The 20184-nt window shown below is 35.9% G+C and overlaps 3 protein-coding genes and 1 pseudogene across 7 annotated transcripts; 2 read left to right on the top strand and 2 right to left on the bottom strand.

The window, feature by feature from the left end:
- The first annotated feature begins 947 nt into the window (after positions 1 to 947).
- LOC132163774 (TMV resistance protein N) lies at positions 948 to 7153 on the top strand. The gene is given in 8 exon segments (XM_059574145.2): positions 948 to 1286; positions 1668 to 2175; positions 2687 to 3776; positions 4194 to 4457; positions 4564 to 4854; positions 4857 to 6266; positions 6350 to 6969; positions 7066 to 7153. Coding segments are annotated over 7 exon segments (4263 nt in total). The 5' UTR covers positions 948 to 1162; the 3' UTR covers positions 6926 to 6969; positions 7066 to 7153.
- Positions 7154 to 7307: 154 nt separating this feature from the next.
- On the top strand, positions 7308 to 10630 carry LOC132163776 (internal alternative NAD(P)H-ubiquinone oxidoreductase A1, mitochondrial). Of its 5 annotated transcripts, none has more exons than XM_088519331.1 (6): positions 7308 to 7649; positions 8863 to 9089; positions 9209 to 9304; positions 9524 to 9638; positions 10019 to 10174; positions 10261 to 10630. In XM_088519331.1, the coding sequence occupies exons 3-6, from the start codon at positions 9258 to 9260 to the stop codon at positions 10312 to 10314; spliced, it is 372 nt and encodes a 123-aa protein (XP_088375457.1). In that variant the 5' UTR covers positions 7308 to 7649; positions 8863 to 9089; positions 9209 to 9257; the 3' UTR covers positions 10315 to 10630. The 5 variants fall into 5 exon arrangements, with proteins under 5 accessions (XP_088375457.1, XP_088375455.1, XP_088375458.1 ...); XM_088519329.1 differs by having other exon boundaries at positions 8770 to 9089; XM_088519328.1 differs by lacking the exon at positions 7308 to 7649 and having other exon boundaries at positions 8450 to 9089.
- A 201-nt stretch (positions 10631 to 10831) lies between these two features.
- Positions 10832 to 14874, bottom strand: LOC132163154 (argininosuccinate synthase, chloroplastic-like). The gene is given in 9 exon segments (XM_088519234.1): positions 10832 to 11309; positions 11312 to 11576; positions 11630 to 11718; positions 11993 to 12103; positions 12106 to 12180; positions 12269 to 12343; positions 12482 to 12664; positions 14603 to 14651; positions 14774 to 14874. Coding segments are annotated over 9 exon segments (1242 nt in total). The 3' UTR covers positions 10832 to 11015.
- A 2640-nt stretch (positions 14875 to 17514) lies between these two features.
- Positions 17515 to 18460, bottom strand: LOC132163773 (DDRGK domain-containing protein 1 pseudogene; annotated as a pseudogene).
- Positions 18461 to 20184: the final 1724 nt, after the last annotated feature.

Below are 20184 nucleotides of genomic sequence, written 5' to 3'. Positions count from 1 at the left end.
GAAAAGGTGATATATATATATATATATATATATATAAAGAATATTTGAAAAAAAAATATTTAAATTAAATAGTGAAAGTTAATAGTTAAAATAGTGAGACTATTGTGGGTGTTCTAAAACTGTGAGTTGTTAAAATATATAAAAATGTACTTTAAGTTATTTTGGTGAGTAATATTTGATGAGGCTGCTAGGAATGCTCTTACAAATTTACTCTCAAAGAAAGAATAAAAAATCATTAAAAATAAATATTTAAATAAAATAGTACAAATGAAGGAAAATCCAATAATTTTTTTTAAAAAAGGAGGATGAAAAAATAATTAGAGAAAAACATGAATAAAAACTCTAGCATTTCTTAAAGGGTAAAGTCCATAAACCTTCCTCAAATTACCACCAGATTGACATTAGCATCTCTAAACTTTTAATTGTGACAATGTCATTCCAAGAGTAACAAATGCCCCTATATATTTATCAATAAGACAAAATACTCCTATAAATTCAAAAAAAAAAAAAAGTTTTTTTTAAAAAAGTGAAAAAAAATTTAAATGAAAATTTGTAATTTTTTTTAAATGGAAATTTTTAGTTAATTTTTTTAAAAAAATAAAAGAAAATTTTCAATTTTTGTAAAAAACCGAAATTTTTTATTTTTTTAGAAGTTTTAATATTTTTGTTTTTATTTTACTAAGGGTAATTTTGTTATTGAAAAATATTGATAATTTTTAATACTTCGAACAAAATATTGCTGATTGATAGTTTGAGAATTACGCGAATTTTCCCTTTCTCAAAATGAATAAATGATGAGAGGCTTTGTCTTCGTCTCTTTCTCTCTCACTTTCCCTTCTTTTTTTCAATTGAATAAAAGGTATTTTGTTTTTTTCTTTTTTGGTTTCACCGAGATAATAAAGTAGGAGAAAACAATTCAAGCTTTTTTTCTTCATCGTTATCTTAAGCTGATCCTTTCTCTCTCGCTTTCCCTTCTTTCAACCCAAAATCTCTGTTTTTCGTTACCCAGAAATCCTAATCCAAGTTTCGGCCATCAAAATCCAGAAACTCAGCGTTAAAACCCATTTTGTAGACATCCCCACATTTCTCACTTCTCCCCCAAACCACGATTTCTTTCCCGAACTACCCCCACCTTCCGTCTCTATCTACCACTCTACCACCCATGGACCAAATCATCAGTGTCATACGACGATGCTTGCCTTTCTGCTTTCCACTGCCAGAAATTGAATCCGAAGACCAGAACGAGGCCTCCCAGGTTGTAGGTGTCGAAGGCCAAAACGAAGACGGTAACGTTTTCAATCATTTTTAAAAAAACTCAAATCATATATATTATATGTAATTTACGCATTCAATGGATGATATGGTTTAACTTTAGACTTTTTAACTTCAACTACAATCCAACTCTCTTCTCTTTCTGCTTGCCTTGTTTCAATATTAATGTTAGAGGAATTAAGTTCAGATACCACTGAATCATCATCATCGTGTCCTCTTTAGTAGCGTGTAACTTTGCTTGGAGGATACAAAAAGAACTGACGAAGAAAAATAATGAATTATCATAAAAATAATTTGTATTTATATTTATGTTTAGTAAATGATCTTTCTCATTTTTCAATTTACCTTGCATAAATATCCTCCTCTTAACTTGCCGAGTTTGTCGCCATTTTCAGTCCAATCAAACTCAATCACAAGAAGCACCTCGTCATCTTCTCAATCTGGTTGGGACCACGACGTTTTCTTGAGTTTCAGAGGTGAAGATACCCGCAAGAACTTCACTAATCACCTTTACAGTGCCTTGGGTCGAGCTGGAATTAATACCTTCCGAGATGATGAGGGGCTTGATAGAGGGGAGAGCATCTCTAGGGAATTACTCAATGCGATTCGTAGATCAAGGATTTCTATTGTGATTTTCTCTAAAGGATATGCTTCTTCTACGTGGTGCCTTGATGAACTTGCAGAGATCGTGAACTGTAAGAACACCATAGGCCACACTCTTCTTCCCATATTTTATCACGTGGACCCTTCGGATGTTCGAAAACAGTCTAAAACTTTTGCAGAAGCCTTTATTTGGCATGAAAAGCGGTTTCAGACTGATATGAAAAGGGTGCAGAGATGGAGGGAAGCTCTTACCGAAGTTGCAGAATGTTCTGGCTGGGATCTTGAAAGCTTTGGAAATGGGTAATATGTTATAGACTCTTCTACTTTTTCATGCATTTCTTTTTATTTTTTCTTTTTTTTTTCCTGTCCTTTTCTTTTCTTTTAAATTTCAGACAAAAATTGATAAAAAGTAACATTAAGAAAATTAGTGTTTGAGTTGAATCAATTGATGGTTTTCTATTACGTGCCCACTTTATCGGTGTATCTAGATGGACAAACCTTTTTTCTAGAATTACCAAGTTTAGGATTGCTTTTAAGATAAAATATCGTACACATGAGGAATGACATTGTAAACCGTACTTCGCGTGAAATAGTTATTGACTTTTTCTACTAGAAGAAAAAAAAATTTTGTTATGTCAATAGAAGAAGAAATTATATAGAGATATATTTAAAGGATAATTATCAATAAATTTGATAAAGCCTAATTGTTTGTCATGACATAAAATAATAATATTTTTTTTCTTCTTTTTCTTTCCTTGTGCTTACTCTTTGTTTTTTTTTTTTTTTTTAATTATTGAATCATAATAATCAGGTATGAATCAAGATTCATCGAAAAAATTGTTCAAGAAGTCTCGTGTAAAGTGAACCCCTCTCACTTGAATGTTGCCGAACACCCAATAGGAATGGAGTCTCGTGTTGATGATATTAAAGATTTATTAAATCTTGGAACAAGTGATGTTCGCATTGTGGGCATTTATGGAATGGGTGGCATTGGTAAAACAACTCTAGCAAAAGCTGTCTACAATAAAATATGTGATGTATTTCAAGGAAATAGCTTTCTTTCGAACCTCAAAGAAAGTTCAGAAAAGCATGGCTTAGTTCATTTACAAGAACAACTTCTTAATGATATCTTCAAAACAAATTTAAAGATCTGTAATGTTGATAGCGGAGTCAGTATAATTGAGAAAAGAATTCAAGGAAAAAAAGTTCTTGTTGTTCTTGATGATGTTGATGACTTTGAAAACCTACACAAGTTGGTCAAAAAGCAATGGTTTGGTCAAGGAAGTAGAATTATTGTAACAACTAGAGATGAACGTTTGCTAAGTCAATTGGAAGTAGATAAAAAATATAAAGTAGAAGAACTAAATCATTGGGAGTCTCTTCGATTGTTCAGTTGGCATGCCTTCAAGATGTACAATCCAAAAGGAGATTACTCGGAGCTTTCGATTGAAGTAGTGAAGTATGCTGGGGGACTTCCGTTAGCTCTTGTGGTTTTGGGTTCTTTTCTTAAGGGAAGAGCCATTGCTGAATGGAAAAGTGAATTGAAAAAATTACAAAGAACTCCTTATGACAAGATTCAAAAAATACTTAAAATAAGTTTTGATTCATTGGAAAAAACTCAACAGTACATATTCCTTGATATTGCATGTTTCTTTGTTGGTATGGACGAAGAAGATGCTATCAAAATATTTGATGGTTGTGAATTCTGTCCAACGAGTGGTATCCCTACTCTTATTCAGAGGTCACTTGTGTCAATTGATTACCAAAAGAAGTTGAAGATGCATAATCTAATTCGAGATATGGGGAGGGAAATTGTTCATGAAGAATGTCCTGAAAATCCAGGAAAACGAAGCAGGTTATGGTTTCACGAGGATGGCTTAAATGTACTACGCAATCATTTGGTAAGAGGCATTTGCATTTTTACTTAAAAAAAAAAACAAATAGAGGCATATGCACTTTTACTTATCAAAAATAAAGGCATGCATTTACATATATAAACACTTGCACATGCACATGCACATGTACATAATATAGTGTCATGTAGGTATGCATGAGAGATTGCCTTTTTTCCAACCATGCTTCATAGCTTGAATAGTGAATCAAACTTTAAATTCAAAACTTCTCTAAATCAAGTCAGGTAGTTCACAACATTAAATGGTATGCAACCGCGTTTTAAGCAATTCTGATAATGTTCAAATCACTTTAGTATTGTTTTTTAAATTATGGTGAGAATATGTAGGCCTACTTTAATTCAAAGTTATTCTAGCTTTACACAATATGAGAATGTGCATTGCTAATCCAACAAGCTATTTTACCAGGGCTCGAAGAGAGTGGAGTGTCTCATCTTAAATCTCCCAGAACAATTTAAAACTGAAGCATTTAGAAAAATGAAGATTTTGAGATTACTCCAAATCAATGATGTAGATCTCATGGGATCCTATGAACATCTCTCTAAAGAGTTAAAATGGCTTTGTTGGCATAAGTGCACTCTGAAATCTCTACCACAGGATTTTCATCTAAAGTACCTTGTTATTCTTGACATGCAGCACAGTAATCTCCAACAAGTTTGGGAGACGGAGAAAGTATAACAAATCTTACCGTGCTTTTTTCACTATTTAAATGTTGAATATATAACTAACAAGAATTTTTTTCTTCTTCTTTTTATTTTTTTATTTATATGTTGCACAGATATTCAACAATTTGAAGGTCCTTAATCTCAGCAATTCCAAATCTCTCATTAGATCACTAGACTTCTCACAAGTCCCACAATTGGAGATATTAATACTTAAGGGTTGCACAAACCTCAAGGGCCTTCCAAACTTCTTAACAACCCCACATCTAAAGAGTATGAATCTTGAAGGTTGTACAAGCTTGGTTGAGATTCACGAGTCTATTGGACTTCAAACAGGACTTATTTTGTTGAATTTACAAGGATGTGAGAACCTTAGGAATCTTCCAAGTAGTATTTCTAACTTAAAAAGTTAAAATCTCTTAAAACTCTTGTTGTGTCTAAATGCTTTAGTCTTGCGAAATTACCAAAACGATTGGAGAATATGATGGCTTTAACGGAGTTGTATATGGAGAACACTGCTATCAAGCAACTACCGTCCTCATTCCTCCATTTGAGTAATCTCGAAACTTTATCATTTCGTGGATGTGAATGTCTCATCGAATCACCGAAGTTTTTACGAACCTCACGTCTATGGACACTGATACTCGAAGGTTGTACAAGGTTGGTTGAGATTAACGAGTCCATTGGATTTCTAAAAAGACTTTTTAGGCTAAATTTACGAAGTTGTAAGAAGCTTAGGAATCTTCCAAGTAGTATTTCTAACTTGGAATCTCTTGAAATTCTTGACTTGTGGGAGTGCTATAAAGTTGAAGAGTTACCGGAGCAATTGGGGAATATGACGGCTTTAAAAAGCCTGAATGCAGGGTGCACTGCTATTAAGCAACTACCATCCTCCTTTAACCTTTTGAAGAATCTCGAAGATTTAAGTTTTGTTGGATGTGAATATCTCATGAAATCACCAGAGTTATCAGAAACCTCAAATCTATTCGAACTGACATTTGAAGGTTGTACAAGTTTGGTTGAGATTCACGAGTCCATTGGACATCTAAAATATCTTGGTTCACTTGATTTAAAAGGGTGCAAGAAGCTTAGGAGTCTTCCAATTAGTAGCACTTCTAATTTAGAATCTCTTGGAAATCTTATATTGTCTGACTGCTCAAAACTTGACAAGTTACCGGAACAATGGGGGAATATGAAGGCTTTATCGATGCTTGTTGCAGACGGAACTGCTATTGAGCAACTACCATCTTCCTTGGGTGATTTGAGCAATCTCGAGAATTTAATATTACCTGGATGTGGAGGAACATCCTCATCATGGATATCATCCGATAACTCCAACCGCATGAGTTTGTTATCCATTTCTAAATTACGTTCATTGATAGAACTAGATCTTAGTGACTGCAATTTGTCTGAAGATGAGTTTTGCATTGAATTTGAATGTTTATCTTCACTTCGAAGATTGAAATTATTAAGATACAATTTTCGTATCTTACCTAGTTTCATCAGCTGCCTTCCTAACTTAGAAGCATTGGATTTGAGTGAGTGTACTAGTCTTCAATCAATTTCACTTCCCACAAGAGTAATAGGTTTGAAAGCAAATGGCTGCACATCATTGGAAAGAATCTCAATTCTGACGAACGAGAGTTCAGGATCTTTAGACCTTGACATGATCACCGTGTGCGAGTCAATGTTTATCCTTAATAATTGCCGCAAACTGGTTGAGATTCAAAATTTGGAGAGGTTGCAATGTGTACCCCGTTCGGTTCACCTGGGAAGCTGCAACAATCTATCATCGGAATCTATGAATAGTGTTCTCCAGGTTCTCTCTCTTCTTTTTCTCTTCTCTTCTCTCTCTTTCTCTTCTCTCTCTCACTTTCTGATGCAAACACTTTTTTGAAATAGATGATGTGCAAGACAGATTACGTTAGTTCCGTTCTCCTCCCCGGAAGTGAGATTCCAAATTGGATTAGCCATCAGGCAATGGGTTCTTCAGTATCTTTCCGTGTACCTCCGTTTTTGGATGGCTGTAAAATTAGCAAGGTGCTTTTATGCATTGTTTATGCAGCAAACAAGGAAGCACCAGCTTTGGGTGATGAAATTTACTTCATTTGGAGATTATGTAATAAAAGTTCTAGAGACCAGTCCAACGACTGGTATGACGTGGGACGATGTGAGCTTATAGAAAGAGCACCAGATTTTGATATCTTTGAAGATCATATACATGCACAAGTGATGGCTTGGCGCGATACCTTATGGTACAGACGAAATAGAATTAAGATGAGAAGTGGAGATGAAATAGAGGTCGCCATCGATCTACATACACGATTCCAGGGAAGAGGTTGTATGCGTAGAATTGATCCGCAAATTGTGGAAGTGAAGAGGTGTGGAATTCATTTTGGACTTGATGGTGATGAGCCAAGTGTTAGAGATGATGATGAGATCTCTGAAAGTGAAAGTGAGGAGGATTCACGATTGTAGCCGTCCCTCACCAAATTTAGACCACAATTCCCCCCAAATATATGGTAGCCACATATCCCTTGCTACTCCTTTTAAATAATTTATTTTTATTTTTTATGATATATTATTTTATTTATTTTTTATTCTTCTTTTCTTCGTAGACAGACAGTCGTGGCAGTTAAAAAAGCGAATTGGTGAAATGCATGAGAAACCGTTTCTTGTTGTCACTCAAATTCCCTCACAGACCGCATCTGTCTGCCTTAAGCTGCTCCCACGCATTCGTTCCTCACCACCGCTCCAGCTCTTGACTCGTCCACTTAAAGATCTAGCACGGAACACGAGTCGAAAGCCAAAAATTACAGAAGCCATGTTCATCTTCAAAATCTCATATGGCTTGGTTCAATGATTCCGGTACAGAGATTCCACTTTTCATTTTTCACTCTCACAATGACTTGGTTCAGAAGCCTAATCCGAGTCTCCAGCATCAAACCCGGAAACAGAGCGCTGAACCCATTTTCAGCACATGAAGGGCCTCCACACCAAGCTCTACGAATTGTATGCGTGTCTCCTCGGAACCACATGGTGTTCACGCCCCTCCTGGCCTCCACCTACGTGGGGACCCTGGAGGCTGGAGTTCAGGTCCATCGCCGAACCAACTAGCAGGATCCAACCCGCCATCTCTCTTGAACCTGGGTATTACTTCTTTTTGTCCAATTGTACGGGCATTGATGGCGATATTCATTTGGTATGTCAGCTTTCCTTGTCGGGTTTGTTAAATTGTGGGAAAATTCCAACTTTTTTTGCTTTTTGTGAACATTGTGTGAAAAAGCTCTTTTTAGAAAGTTTCATTGAATAGTAATCAAATGATGAAAAAAAGAAAGAGTAAAATTTGATTGAAGTGAAATATGGGTATGGCAAAATTGTATGTAAATTTGTAATTTTTATTTATTCTCGCGTAAAAAAAAATGTAGTCTTTTTGGGCAAGTGAGGTATTGGGCTATATTTTTTGAGGGTTTTAGTTAATGTTAATGTTAATGTTACAGCAGCAATTTGTATTGCAGTAAATTGTTTCCAGAATTCTTGTTTCTTCTCGGTTCTCAATTGCAAGACTTCATTTGTTATTAATTGTTTTTTTTTTCTTTGTTTTTTTTGCCATGTTGGATTTTCTTACTTATTTATTAGGGTAACTTCACTTTAACTTTTGAATTACAACACGATTTGACAAACCATCAAACTTCAAAACCTCTCAATTTGAACTCCTCTGTCAGATTTTAAACGTTAAAAGTGAGATAATAGCATTTATACCCCTAATTTTTTTATAAAATTCCAAATTTAATTACCTTTAGTTCCAAATTAAAAAAAAAAATTTAAAAAGTTTTTTTTCAAAAAATCAGGAAGATTTTGGTCATTTTAGGGGTAAATCAGGGAAATTAATGGCTAAATCAAACAGAATGGTTTAAATTGACGGCAATTGAAAGTTTAGGGGTCTAAATTGAAAGGTTTTGAAGTTTGGGGGCCTTCTCAAATCGCGTGGTAATTCAGGGGTTTAAAGTGAAGTTACCCCTATTTATTATGTAAAACTATATAGAGTTTGCTTTTAAGCTATAATAAGATATAGAACTCCATTTGATTCTGTAACTAACTCTTGTCTCTTGTTGGGTACAATCTGCGAAATAAGAAAAAGTCGAACTAATTTCATGACCAAAGTTGAAGGGAAAACCAGTTGCCATTTGCTTATTATATTTGAATGATATGATAAACCCAACAAATATTCTGTAACACACATATGGGTCTATAATAATCTTGGATTTTAGAGTTTCATCAAAGGCTCAATTGTAAGAAAATTTGGTCTTGGATAATTGAAGGTGCACTGTGAGTTACAGATGGACCAGACAACTTGGATCCGTGGAAGTTTAAGATTGCATATGACAAATTGGTAATTGTTCTTGGATTTGCAGGCAAACGAGATATTATTTTCCTTTGATGATCGCCTCAGGCACTATGCTATTAAACAGTTGACAAAGGTAAGAGATGGATGATCAATGGGAAGAGCTTGTTTGTCTCTATCTTAAAAAATGCCGTTGTGGACTATGTATTGCATATTCTCAAATTGAAAGTTTGTCTAATCTTCATTGTGGAAGATTATGTTTAACTCTTTGGAAGTTCCAAAATCTCCAGGTGGAAGGTTAGTTACTAGTTCTTTTTGGTTCATGACAATGCATTTCTACATCATTCTCAGTCCCATATGAGGTCTCTCTAACTCTTGGGACAATTGGCTGGGAAATTCTGGAAATCTTTTTGTAGTTGCATAGGAAAGGCAGTTTGCTTTCGTTTTCCCTGACACCATATTATAATGCCTTCACGCATCAAATCAAATTGGATTTCAGTATTTGTATTCAGGTAAATTGTCAATTTTAGACTTGAAAATAATTGTTCTTGCCTCCTATACATCACATTTTTCTTGTTCATTTTCTGATTAGGTTTTCCATTGGATGCCATCATGTTTTGTTATATCACAATTTCATAATAAATTCTGTTATTGATATTCAAATTGGTAGGCATGCTTTGAAAAAAGCTTAGGCATTACGACAAGTTATCAAATCCTATTCGTGTTTACAGGATTGGTGTTGATGAGTGGTTACGCTTTCCTTCCGTGCAGGATGTGTTTGCCACTGCTGATTGCAGTGGGTTTCTTGAAAGTACTAGAAAACCAACTCTTCCAGCTTTGGCTCAGGTAAGCTACATATCTACGACCAACTTTTTTTTTTTTTTTTTTGTGAAGATATTAGCAATCTTCCTAGCAAACTGTTAAAGTCAGAGATATCCCTGATAATTAAGTCTTTTTACTCCAAACCTCCAGGGGCTACCACCATTAAAGTAGTGGTGGAAAAAATAGTTTGATGCTTAATATTTGTTGATTGCAGTGTTGATTTTCCAAGATTCTTGTTCGGCCAGATGGCAATCCTAATATGAGATTTCCTATCATGATTGAAAAAGTGATCTGGATTTTGAGTGGCCATTGTTTGTGCATAACTCAATATGCTATTATGTTTCTCTTTGGCTGGCAATTTTGGTATTGGCTCTTTAATATGCCTTCTTTTTTGAGTTTTCAAGGTTGCAGAGCGGCAGGGGAAATATCTATCACATCGATTAGAGCTGGTGGAGGTCATGCCAATGGAGCAAATGACATGGAACTCGGAGATCCATTTGTTTACAAGCATGGCAACCATTGGCAGATACAAGGCTCTCGTAGATCTTAGGCAGAGCAAGGTGAGTTTTACAGCCTTCGTGTTTGGTTGTTATATTAGCATAATCTAGATTTTTGGAGTTAAAAGGTATTTTTTATCTTCTTGTAGGAGCCTATGCCTACCTATATTTCTTCTCCCTCCCTGCTCCTGATAGTTGGATGACAGGTTTGCGGGGGTCTATATACTAGTGCAGTTTGGCACGTTTCCTTGGGATATGTTGAGCAGAGTGCAAATGACCTTTTATAGAAACCATGCAAGGGAATTCTTTTCGTTCCACTTCAGAGCTCTTAACACTTCAGATCTGGGGAGAGCATTTTCAGAGAAGACAGCCATTGATTGGACTGGTGAACCGGCATTGCAGACTGCATAACCTTAACTGATACATGTTTTGTTATTATTTGTTTAGTTTTTTGGTAAATAACAAGTATGAATTGACTACTTTTGCTAGAGAAATGAACTAGCCTTTGTGGATGACAAATTGAAATAACTTCCCTAGCAGAAAATCCAAGTTCAATTAAAAGCCATCTGATAGGAAACTGGATGCAACTATGAAGTTCATCCTCAAGGAGATGAAAACTCATCTCCTTTTCGCTAGTGGGATCACAATAATGAGCATCCTATTAGAGTTGCTTCAATAAAGAATAAATGTGCACCACCTGAAGCACAGAACAACCAAGTTCAATAAAGAAGAATAAACAAGGTTTCCATTGTTGTCCAAATCAATCACAAAACAAACTAGAAAACTAAAGCACGACACAAGAAGGAACTCTAAATAGTTGGTAGATCCTAAGAACCTAATACCAATTGTTAAACTAATCCAAATGGATTGTTAATTAGAAAGACAAAACAAAGGAGGCCAAGCCTTAGATACCCTGCTTAAGCATTGAGCGAACCTGCATTGGAAGACCATAAAGCCGTATAAACCCAGCAGCATCAGCCTGATCATAGATCAAGCTGTCTTCAAAAGACGAGACATCTTTCCTGTAGAGGCTATTAGGGCTACTTCGGCCTGTTACATTAACAGAACCTTTGTATAGTTTGAGTTCAACTGAACCTGTGGTAGACTCGGTAATCTTCTCCATGAATGCATCCAATGACTCGCGGAGTGGGTCGAACCATCTGCCTGCATACACTAGCTCTGCATATTTGAGGCCTTGAGGGCGAGTGAATCTTTAACTTGCATGGTTTCTCGATCAATAGTTAAAGACTCCAACTCTCGTACAGCGGTGAAGAGGATTGTCCCACCTGGAGTTTCATACACTCCACGGCTTTTCATACTAACAAGTCGGTTTTCAACCATGTCAACTCGGCCAATTCCATGCCTTCCACCAATCTTGTTGAGTTCTGCAAGTAGAGATGCCGGAAATAGCCTCTTCCCGTTGACTGAAACAGGAAGACCCGATTCTACCCCGATTTCAGCATATCTACGGGGAAAGAAAAATTATAAAAATTATAAAAATTTGAAAGGAAAACTTACTCTGGTACACTCGGTGCATCTTCTGGGTCCACCGTCAACATGTACATATCCTTCTTAGGCTCGATTGCCGGGTCTTCCAGAATGTCACCCTTTAATGGCATAGAATATACACATATGAGAGAGAGAGACAGAGACAGACAGAGAGAGAGAGAGAGAGAGAGAGAGGTGACCAGGAAAGCAAAAAATGAGCTCATCTCATACAAAAGTTTCTGAGCAACATACACAAACCGAGGAGCTAGACCAATTAGAAAAGGCAGAGGCACATGAGAAGACAGAGGAGGAATGACTGCAGAAGATGAAGTAGTGGACAATTCAATTGCATTTGCACCATAGCAAAATAGGGAAAGGAGAGGTGAATATTACCTCATGGCTAAGGTGCCATAAGTTCCTGTCCCGGCTGTATATGGATTGTTTTGTGACTGGGACGGGCACATTATGCCTCTTAGCATAATAAATTGCATCTTCTCTTCCCCTCTAATATCCCATTCCCTCCAAGGAACTACAACATTTAGCTTGGGATTCAGAGCAAAGAATGTAAGCTCAAAGCGAACCTTATTACACAAAACAGCAAGCGAGATTCATGTAAGACAGAAATTCAAGAAGGGGTCATAAAACCTAGAGCTCAATCACAAGGCATGCCTGATCATTTCCTTTTCCTGTGCATCCATGAGAGACAGCATCAGCTCCAACTTCTATGGCAACATCCACCATGGCCTGTTTTTTTTTTTTTTTAATGAAATTGTATTAAAGAAGTAAATACATACAAGTCCAGACAGAAAAAGAAAAGAAGCTTCTTCAACAAAAAAAATAAAAAACTAGTACAATGTAACAAAGTTCAAAGTATGAGCCTACGTTTGCAATAACAGGGCGGGCCATGGAAGTTCCCAGCAAGTATTTCCTCTCATAAATAGCACCAGCTCTCAAGCAAGGGAATACGTAGTCTCGCACAAATTCCTCCCTCAAGTCTTTCACCACTAACTGAGAAGCCCCACTGGCTTTAGCCTTTTTCTCCAAGCCTTCCAATTCCTCTACACCCTATGAATTTTTAGCACACAAATAAAGACAAGAAGGAGGCCAATAATACAAGTGGTCAGGAGGAAATGAAGAGTATCATCTGAAAACTGTAATATTTGTTACAAACTGTTAGTTCTTGTGTTGGCTTAATTCAGTTCCAAAATGCAGATGTTACTGTTCACGGCTCAAACACTGATATAGAATACTCAGAATCCAATCTCTACCGTTCATAATGTAGATTCATGTGTTATGAACGTCCCTGCAAAATTTCAGCTCAATCGGACCACAAACGCCTATCGAGCGGAGTTGTTGATGAAAACTGGACAGTCCGGGTCCGGACCTCCAGAAGCCGGGTCCGGACCCCATTTCTAGAAACTTGATTTTTCAAGCAGGGTCCGGACCTCAATTCCCCGGGTCCGGACCCCAGTTCCCGAAAGTGCATTTTATGAGGCCTGTCCGGACCTCAGATCTGCAGGGTCCGGACATGGCTGATTTATTAGGTTTATTTGTCTATTTAAGCTACGTGAGTTTGCCATTTACAACTACGTATTTTTGGAGAGCAAAATCAGAGAGCTTAGAGAGAGATATTGTTCTAGATTATTTGAGAAGGGATTAAATACGTGAAGCCAATCGGAGTTCCGGTGAAAGGAAATCTTATAGAAGAATTGTGCCAGATGTTCTGGAAAGGGCTACTGCGGTAGAAGTCAAGTGGGTCGCTTGTCGTGTACAAGGAAGAGTAAATTGCAAAGGTTTTGTAATTCTTCTTGTATTCCTTATTCTTCTTATAGTGGATTGATTTCCTGGGTTTGGCTGCCCCGGAGAGGTTTTACATTTAGAGAGTTCTCTAAATGGTTTCCTCTTCGTAACCAAATATCTGTGTTCTTGATTTTCATTACATATCTGTATTTGGTTGATTATTGATTGTTAGGTCAGATCTTATTCCGCTTAATATTTGTGAATCACCTAGACATTTGAATAGGTGTCGTTTGGAGTCGTTTTAGAATTTTCACAAACATTCATTTTTTAGTCACTTGAAAATATTTTATCATTTGATATTATCTTCATGAGTTTTTATGAGAAATAAAAATCATCTTTAACCATTTTGGTTTATAACCGTTTGTATTTATTACTTGGTTATGAGATATAACTTTTATGACCGTTTGTATTTATTACTTGGTTATGAGTTAAATAAAAATTAGTTTTAATTGATTTTTATAGTTTTGAATGTTAGTCTTTAACAACTTTTATTATAGTTTGACCATTTGATTATTAACAAATGTTTTACCCTTTTTTGGTGTTATGTCATTAACCCATTGATTTCCTTACCGTTTTATAACCGTTTGGAGTTAATATGTTTTATTGCATTTTATAACAAGTTTTATGCTTGGGAGGTTTTTTAACGTTTTGACCGTTTGTTCATTAGATTTCCTTTATGACATACTTTCCAGCACTTGTATATATAGATATACTAATACATTGAAGGAAAGAACATATATGAGAGAGAGAAGAAAAAAAACACTTCTTTTCTATCTAAGGCTAAGGCCATATAGTGTGTTGCAAAACACTTGTTTTATGGCATAAAGCCATATGCTATATTATTGGTTTTTTTTTTTTTTTCTACAAATAATATTCTGAAGTCCATCACCAACTTTGATAATTGGGTTGTTCTATTACTCTTCGTTATTTGGAAGTGCGTCCTTAACGAAGGTAGACGCTATAGTCTAATCCTGGGAGGTTGCATGTCAAAGGATCCGATCGCACCGAGTTATACACTCCGGGAGGCACGAATCAACCTTTAAGGACAACGCTTTTGCGTGATTCTATAGGACATTGTGAGATCTTTCCATACTCTACTTTTCATCTCTTGTATTTCATTTATTTTATTGTTAATTTTTATATTGCAATGATTTTATATCAATGAGAATTTGTGCACCATCCAAAATTATTTCCAACAAATACCTGACCAACATCCGCAGTGAAGCAAACTACTTCACAGCCGTAGTTCTCCCTGCAATGGGAAAGTTAGGAACAACAAAAACTTGCATTATTAGAGCAGCATATAACATTTAAAATGAAATGCGTACTAATTATTAATACCAGAAAACGGGGAGTACGAAACAGGAAAGAAACCTTAGCCAAGGGACAATAACAGATGTGTCTAAGCCACCACTATAGGCTAGAACAACTTTGTCCAGTTTGCCACGTAATCCTCTAGCCTTTGTAGCTTCCATAACTGCATCTCGTGGCCAAATCATAAGAAGCGTTACAAAAAACAGTTAAATCTCAATCAATGCATTTAAAAAAAAAAAAAAAAGACTAGCTTTAGTAGGTCATAGTATAAATTTGGTGTTTTGCATCCTTCAATAAAAAGCAAATACCTTAACTTGAAACACTAAAAAATAACATAATCCAAATAATTTTCTTTCTCTTGTCAAAATTCTTTATAGACAAAATACTCATAGATAAAACCACCAGAGCCGTCGTGATTGGTTTTAGAGACTCCAATGTTGAGAGGTAGGTGAGGGTTCTATAGTGTGTAGTGGGCGTTGGCTTAAAACAAATAGAAAAGTCCATGAGATTTATTTGAATTAAGGACATGTGTTGTCCCCAAGAGGTAGCTCAATCGATTAGGGACTACGTCTCATGAAGCGGAAGTCACTAGTTTGAATCTCCCCTCCCGTTCCCTCTTTTACCTAATGTCTTATTGTCTTTTATTGAAGTCCGTAAAATAAGGTTTTACACCACCACATCCTAATAGAATGGACTCTTTATAAATAAATAAATAAAATAAAAAATAAAAAACCAAACTTTTTGACTTTTTTTTAGAAGAAAACCCCTATAGTCTGGTCGGTCTGCAAACCACACCTTTGACAGCACCCAATCACCATTTACCACATCATCCATTTAACAAACATGCAAAAAATGAAAATGAGCTCACCCACACCAAATCAAAATGAGAAATACCCAACGAACCCAGAAAAACCCACGCCACGACGCTTGAGAAACACCCGACGTGGGTCTGGCCTGAGACCCACGACGTGGATCTCTAGCCAAACCCACGGGTCTAACCCGCCCAAAATCCGCCTCAAAACTTGTTTCTAATGCTCAAAATCTATTTTTAATGCTTCAAAACCCATTTTTAATGCCTCAAAACTCGATTTTGGATTCAAAACTAAAACCTAAAAGTGGAAGATTAACCCTTTAGAGATTTTATCACCCTAAAGGCCGAAAACCGGCTCCGGAGAGAGGTGCGAGACCCACGCTGTGGGTTTGGCCAAGTTCACGAAGGGGTCTGGCCAGACCCCTTCACCAGTTCTTTCATCTTTTCCTTTTTTTTCTTCCTCAAAGCAATCCAGTGCATTAGGATTTATGTTATTTTGGTGCATTTTTCAAATTTTTGCTTTGGTGTCAGTTAGGAATTGGGGGCTGTAAAAGTGATGTTTTAAGGAGGCTCTTCACCAAAGTTAAACTCTTTTTAGAAATAAAAAACACTTAAACTGTGCCCGGACAAACGGGTTTGAAACCCTACCCAAGGCCTAATTTATGACCCGAATAATTTTCATCTCCATGCCGCCGGGTTAAACTTATGGGTTTTTAAACCCTACTCGTTAGCCAGAGACCAGTGCTGCCACCACCTCACGCTGAATGTAGCGTTTTTGTCAGTGCCACCACTGTTTACCGACGAGACAGGCGGCTTGGACCATCCTCAGCCTTCCTCATGCGGTGGGGCTGCTTTGCCGCCTCACAAGATGGAAAGCATCTTTGGGCAACGGCCGTCAAGCCTCATGCGGTGGCACCTACGACTCAAGTGGCGCTAACGAAGGTCCTATCTCCCTAGCATTGTCGAACGACGCACCACTGTGTGACACATAAACCGTAACACCCAACGGAGACACCCAAATCCTGGGCAACCACTCCAGATGTTTGCTCATAGTCACAAAGGATGCGGTGCAGTGCTTCGATGAGCACGAACACGAACCTCAGCCTCCATGGACGTGACGTGACGTATGCTCTTAGTGTCTCATGCAAACTGAGAATCGACAACAAACCTTAATGCCGAGCAAAATAGCATACAAAACATGCATTATGCTAAAATATACAACGAAAATCATTCAAAATTACCTTCTGCCATGTTTAGTGAAAAGTGAATCAAAAAACTCAGCAACAAAATAACGTAATAGAGAAGCGTCTTCATCGTGCCTACTAATATCTAATTTATGAAATATATACACCGACTTTATTTTTAGGTATACCATTATACCAGCTAATATCAATGAATAAAAATTACAATTAAAATCAAGGGTTAAATTCACTTTACTTTTGAAATTTCAGGAATTTTTCAATTCGAATCTCAATGTTTAAAAATTGGCAATGTATCCCCTAATGTTTCAAAAGTTTTCAATTCAGACGTTTTGTTACTTAATTTCGTCAAATTAGATGAAAATCTATAAAATTATGTAATTACCCTCAATGCTTTTTTTCTTTTTCTTTTATTTTTAATTTCGGTCCAATTAGATGCAAATAAGTAACGGGGGGTCTGAATTGAAAATTTTTAAAACATTAGGGGGATACATTGCCAATTTTTAAACATTGGGGTTCGAATTGAAAAACCCCTAAAACTTCAAAGGGTAAAGTAAATTTAACCCTAAAATCAATTATGATTTTGATCCCGTAAATAATTAGGAACCTTTGCCAACCTAAGCCCCCAATTAATAAATATTAATGAAGATTTATTCCATAAAAAAAATATAAGGCCTTAATTATAGTCAATATTCTTTAATTAATGCTCAAAATTATGGTAAATAAGTAATTAAAAAAAGGCATTACTATCGTTTGATTTTCTTAACATCTTTAACATTCCTTTTTTTTTTTTGAATAAAACCTCTTTACTTTTCATTATGCATTTAGTTGCCTACTGTATATCTATGACATAGATTCGCTTGAATCAAGATACAGTAATCTCCTCCACATTACCGATTTCCTCAACAAACTGGGCTTTTGGCTCCAAATCAATGAACTGGTTGGACTCACTAGCCAGATGTGATATGCTAACCCGCCCCTCACGCTTAATGTAGTCGGCAACAGCTTTCATTTCTTCCTGTGAGATGTATATGTATTTTCCTCTATCATCCATGACACCAGAAAGTCACCCCATACTTTCCAGGGAAGTAATCCGATTGATACATTCCTGAGTGCGTAACTTGAATTCTGCAGCGAGATCTTCTAAGGGAACACATTTGTAGTTCTTTATGTACTCCACAAAATTGGAAAGCAAGTCCTGTTTTCCATCTTGTACTTCGCTTTCTGTAGTGCCTTCAGCATCAAATGAAAAATATCCTTTCCACTTCTCAAACTCTAATGCAGCAGCTTCCTCCTCCCTGGCCTTACGAGCCTTTGCTTCTTCTTCCAGCATACGCTCCTTCGCCTCACGCTCCTCATCCTTCCTCCTCCGCATTTCTGCATATGTCTTGTTTACTATACCTTGAAATATCTCTTGCAGCTTGTTCAGCCTGACGTTGTGCTTCCCGCTCTTGCCGTTTCTTTTCCTTCTTCGTTGATGCTTTAGCCTCGCCCACAGCAGCTTCATCATCACTTTCATCAACAATTTCTTCAACACTTGCTCCTGCAGCTGATGTACTAGCTCCCGCAGCTGGCCTCTGACGCATTCGACGAGCACCAGTAGCTCGTACAACTGTTTCCCTCCTTGGAACCTCATGTTCTTCTTCATTTTCACCCGGGGTTCGAGAATCATGACGGCGTTTCCACAGGTATAGTGGAACTAATGCAGCAAAGAGAAGCACAGAGAGAATCACAACAAAAAGTACGTTCCTCCATCTTTCAATTCAGACTTGAAAATTCTTCGAGAAGGAAGTCAGAGTGATACGGGTCGGGTCTGGACGCTAAAGACGTTTACAGAGGGAGAACATGCTGCAGAGAGAATTTAACCATCTAGAGAAAATAACAGGACAGAAACGACGTCGTCCGTAGCACTCTACGTTTTCTGTAACATCTTTAACATTCTATTCTTGAAACAAGTGTTAAAATAATTGATAACATTCTATTAAAAAATACTAATAATAATTGATAACATTAAATAAGGAAATCAAATAATATATTAACATCAAAGTCATTCTTAAAATAAAATTCTCATGCAGAGATTTTTTTTTTTTTTTTGAAAAATCGAATGCATTTTATTAAAGAAATAACTTAAACACAACGCTTTAAGAGATGTTATCAAAAATACAATAGAGAACTTTCTCAATAAGATGTTGTTTCATGCTTAAAAATAAGGCTTCTTTTACTATACAGCCGAGGATGAAACTACACGCAGACAGGAGTGGGCCATGGCCACCTCCAATTTTAAATTTTTATTATTATTATTATTATTATTATTAAATATGCTTTAAATGTGAATTTGGGCCTAAAGTTATTAGTTCGGCCAGACCCATTAAAAGGCAATCCAAAGTTAGGCCTTGGACCATAAAAAATGGTTCAAAACTTTTAAGTTTTAATACACTTTACATTCTCGGATTAAATTGAAAATTGAATTATATTAAAAAATAATTATTTTTTATTTTGTTTATATTTTCTTAACATTGAATGAATACTAATTTTATTTTTTTTATATATTAATTTAGTCTTTAATTTTAATATATTTTTCATCAATTATTTAGTCCTATATTTAATTATTTTTAATTCATATTTTGGCCTCTTCTAGTCACTACTCATTGTTAACTGTAGGAAAAGGTGCAAGAGCAGAACTATAATATTTCGTTTTGGGTGGGCAGAATTTTAAACAAAAATTTGGGGGCAAAAACTAATTTTTAATATATATATATATATATATATATATATATATATATATATATATCTCATTGGAAACAAAATGGTGCTGTCATAGAGGGAAGATCTTTGAAGGTGTGGACGGATAATTACAGTGATCATGTGACAATTGAGATAAGGTTGACAGTGACGGCTAGGATACAGTATATGAAAAATATATAATATTTTTTTTAGAAATGCCGGGTGTTTTTTTGGGTTTTTTTTTTTTTTTTCTCTTGATTTTATGTAAAAATTATTTTACAAAAAATAAAAAAGAAAGTTGCTCTTATTTTTTTCATTTGGTTTTTATAAAATAATTTTTAAATAAAATGGAGAGGATACAAGGAAAACACTAGAAAAACACTTAGCATTTTTCTATTTTTTTTATATTTAATATCAAGTTAATATTAACTACTTTTTTTTATTTAAGTGTTGACCATATATTTGTATTTACTCATTATCTTATAAATATGGACATTTGTATTGTAGATAAATAAGTCAATGAGCACAATGTAGTTCTTAGAGTTATTTCGAGTGGTAGACAGGTGTCTAACCACCTATAAGTTACTTGTGTTATTTTTCTCTACAAGTTAAGCAAGTCAATGTAGTTCTTAGGGCTATTATGAGTAGTGGATGTAGGTGTTTAATAGGGGTGGAAAGATTAACCGTTCACCAACTACCTATCAACTATTATCAAACCGTCACTGACCAACAACTAA

The sequence above is a fragment of the Corylus avellana genome, chromosome 8 (genome assembly GCF_965113065.1).
Source record: "Corylus avellana chromosome 8, dhCorAvel1.hap1.2, whole genome shotgun sequence".
NCBI classification, from domain to species: Eukaryota; Viridiplantae; Streptophyta; class Magnoliopsida; order Fagales; family Betulaceae; genus Corylus; species Corylus avellana.
Note: the sequence above shows the minus strand (reverse complement) of the source record. Positions and strands in the feature narration are given on the sequence as shown.

Bases quoted from the DNA above. Each gene is read 5' to 3' on its own strand.
- LOC132163776 (XM_088519331.1), top strand. From the start codon at position 9,258: ATGCCTTCACGCATCAAATCAAATTGGATTTCAGTATTTGTATTCAG. The intron at 9,305-9,523 runs GTAAATTGTCAA...TCGTGTTTACAG, and splicing joins ATTTCAGTATTTGTATTCAG to GATTGGTGTTGATGAGTGGT. The intron at 9,639-10,018 runs GTAAGCTACATA...TGAGTTTTCAAG, and splicing joins CTCTTCCAGCTTTGGCTCAG to GTTGCAGAGCGGCAGGGGAA.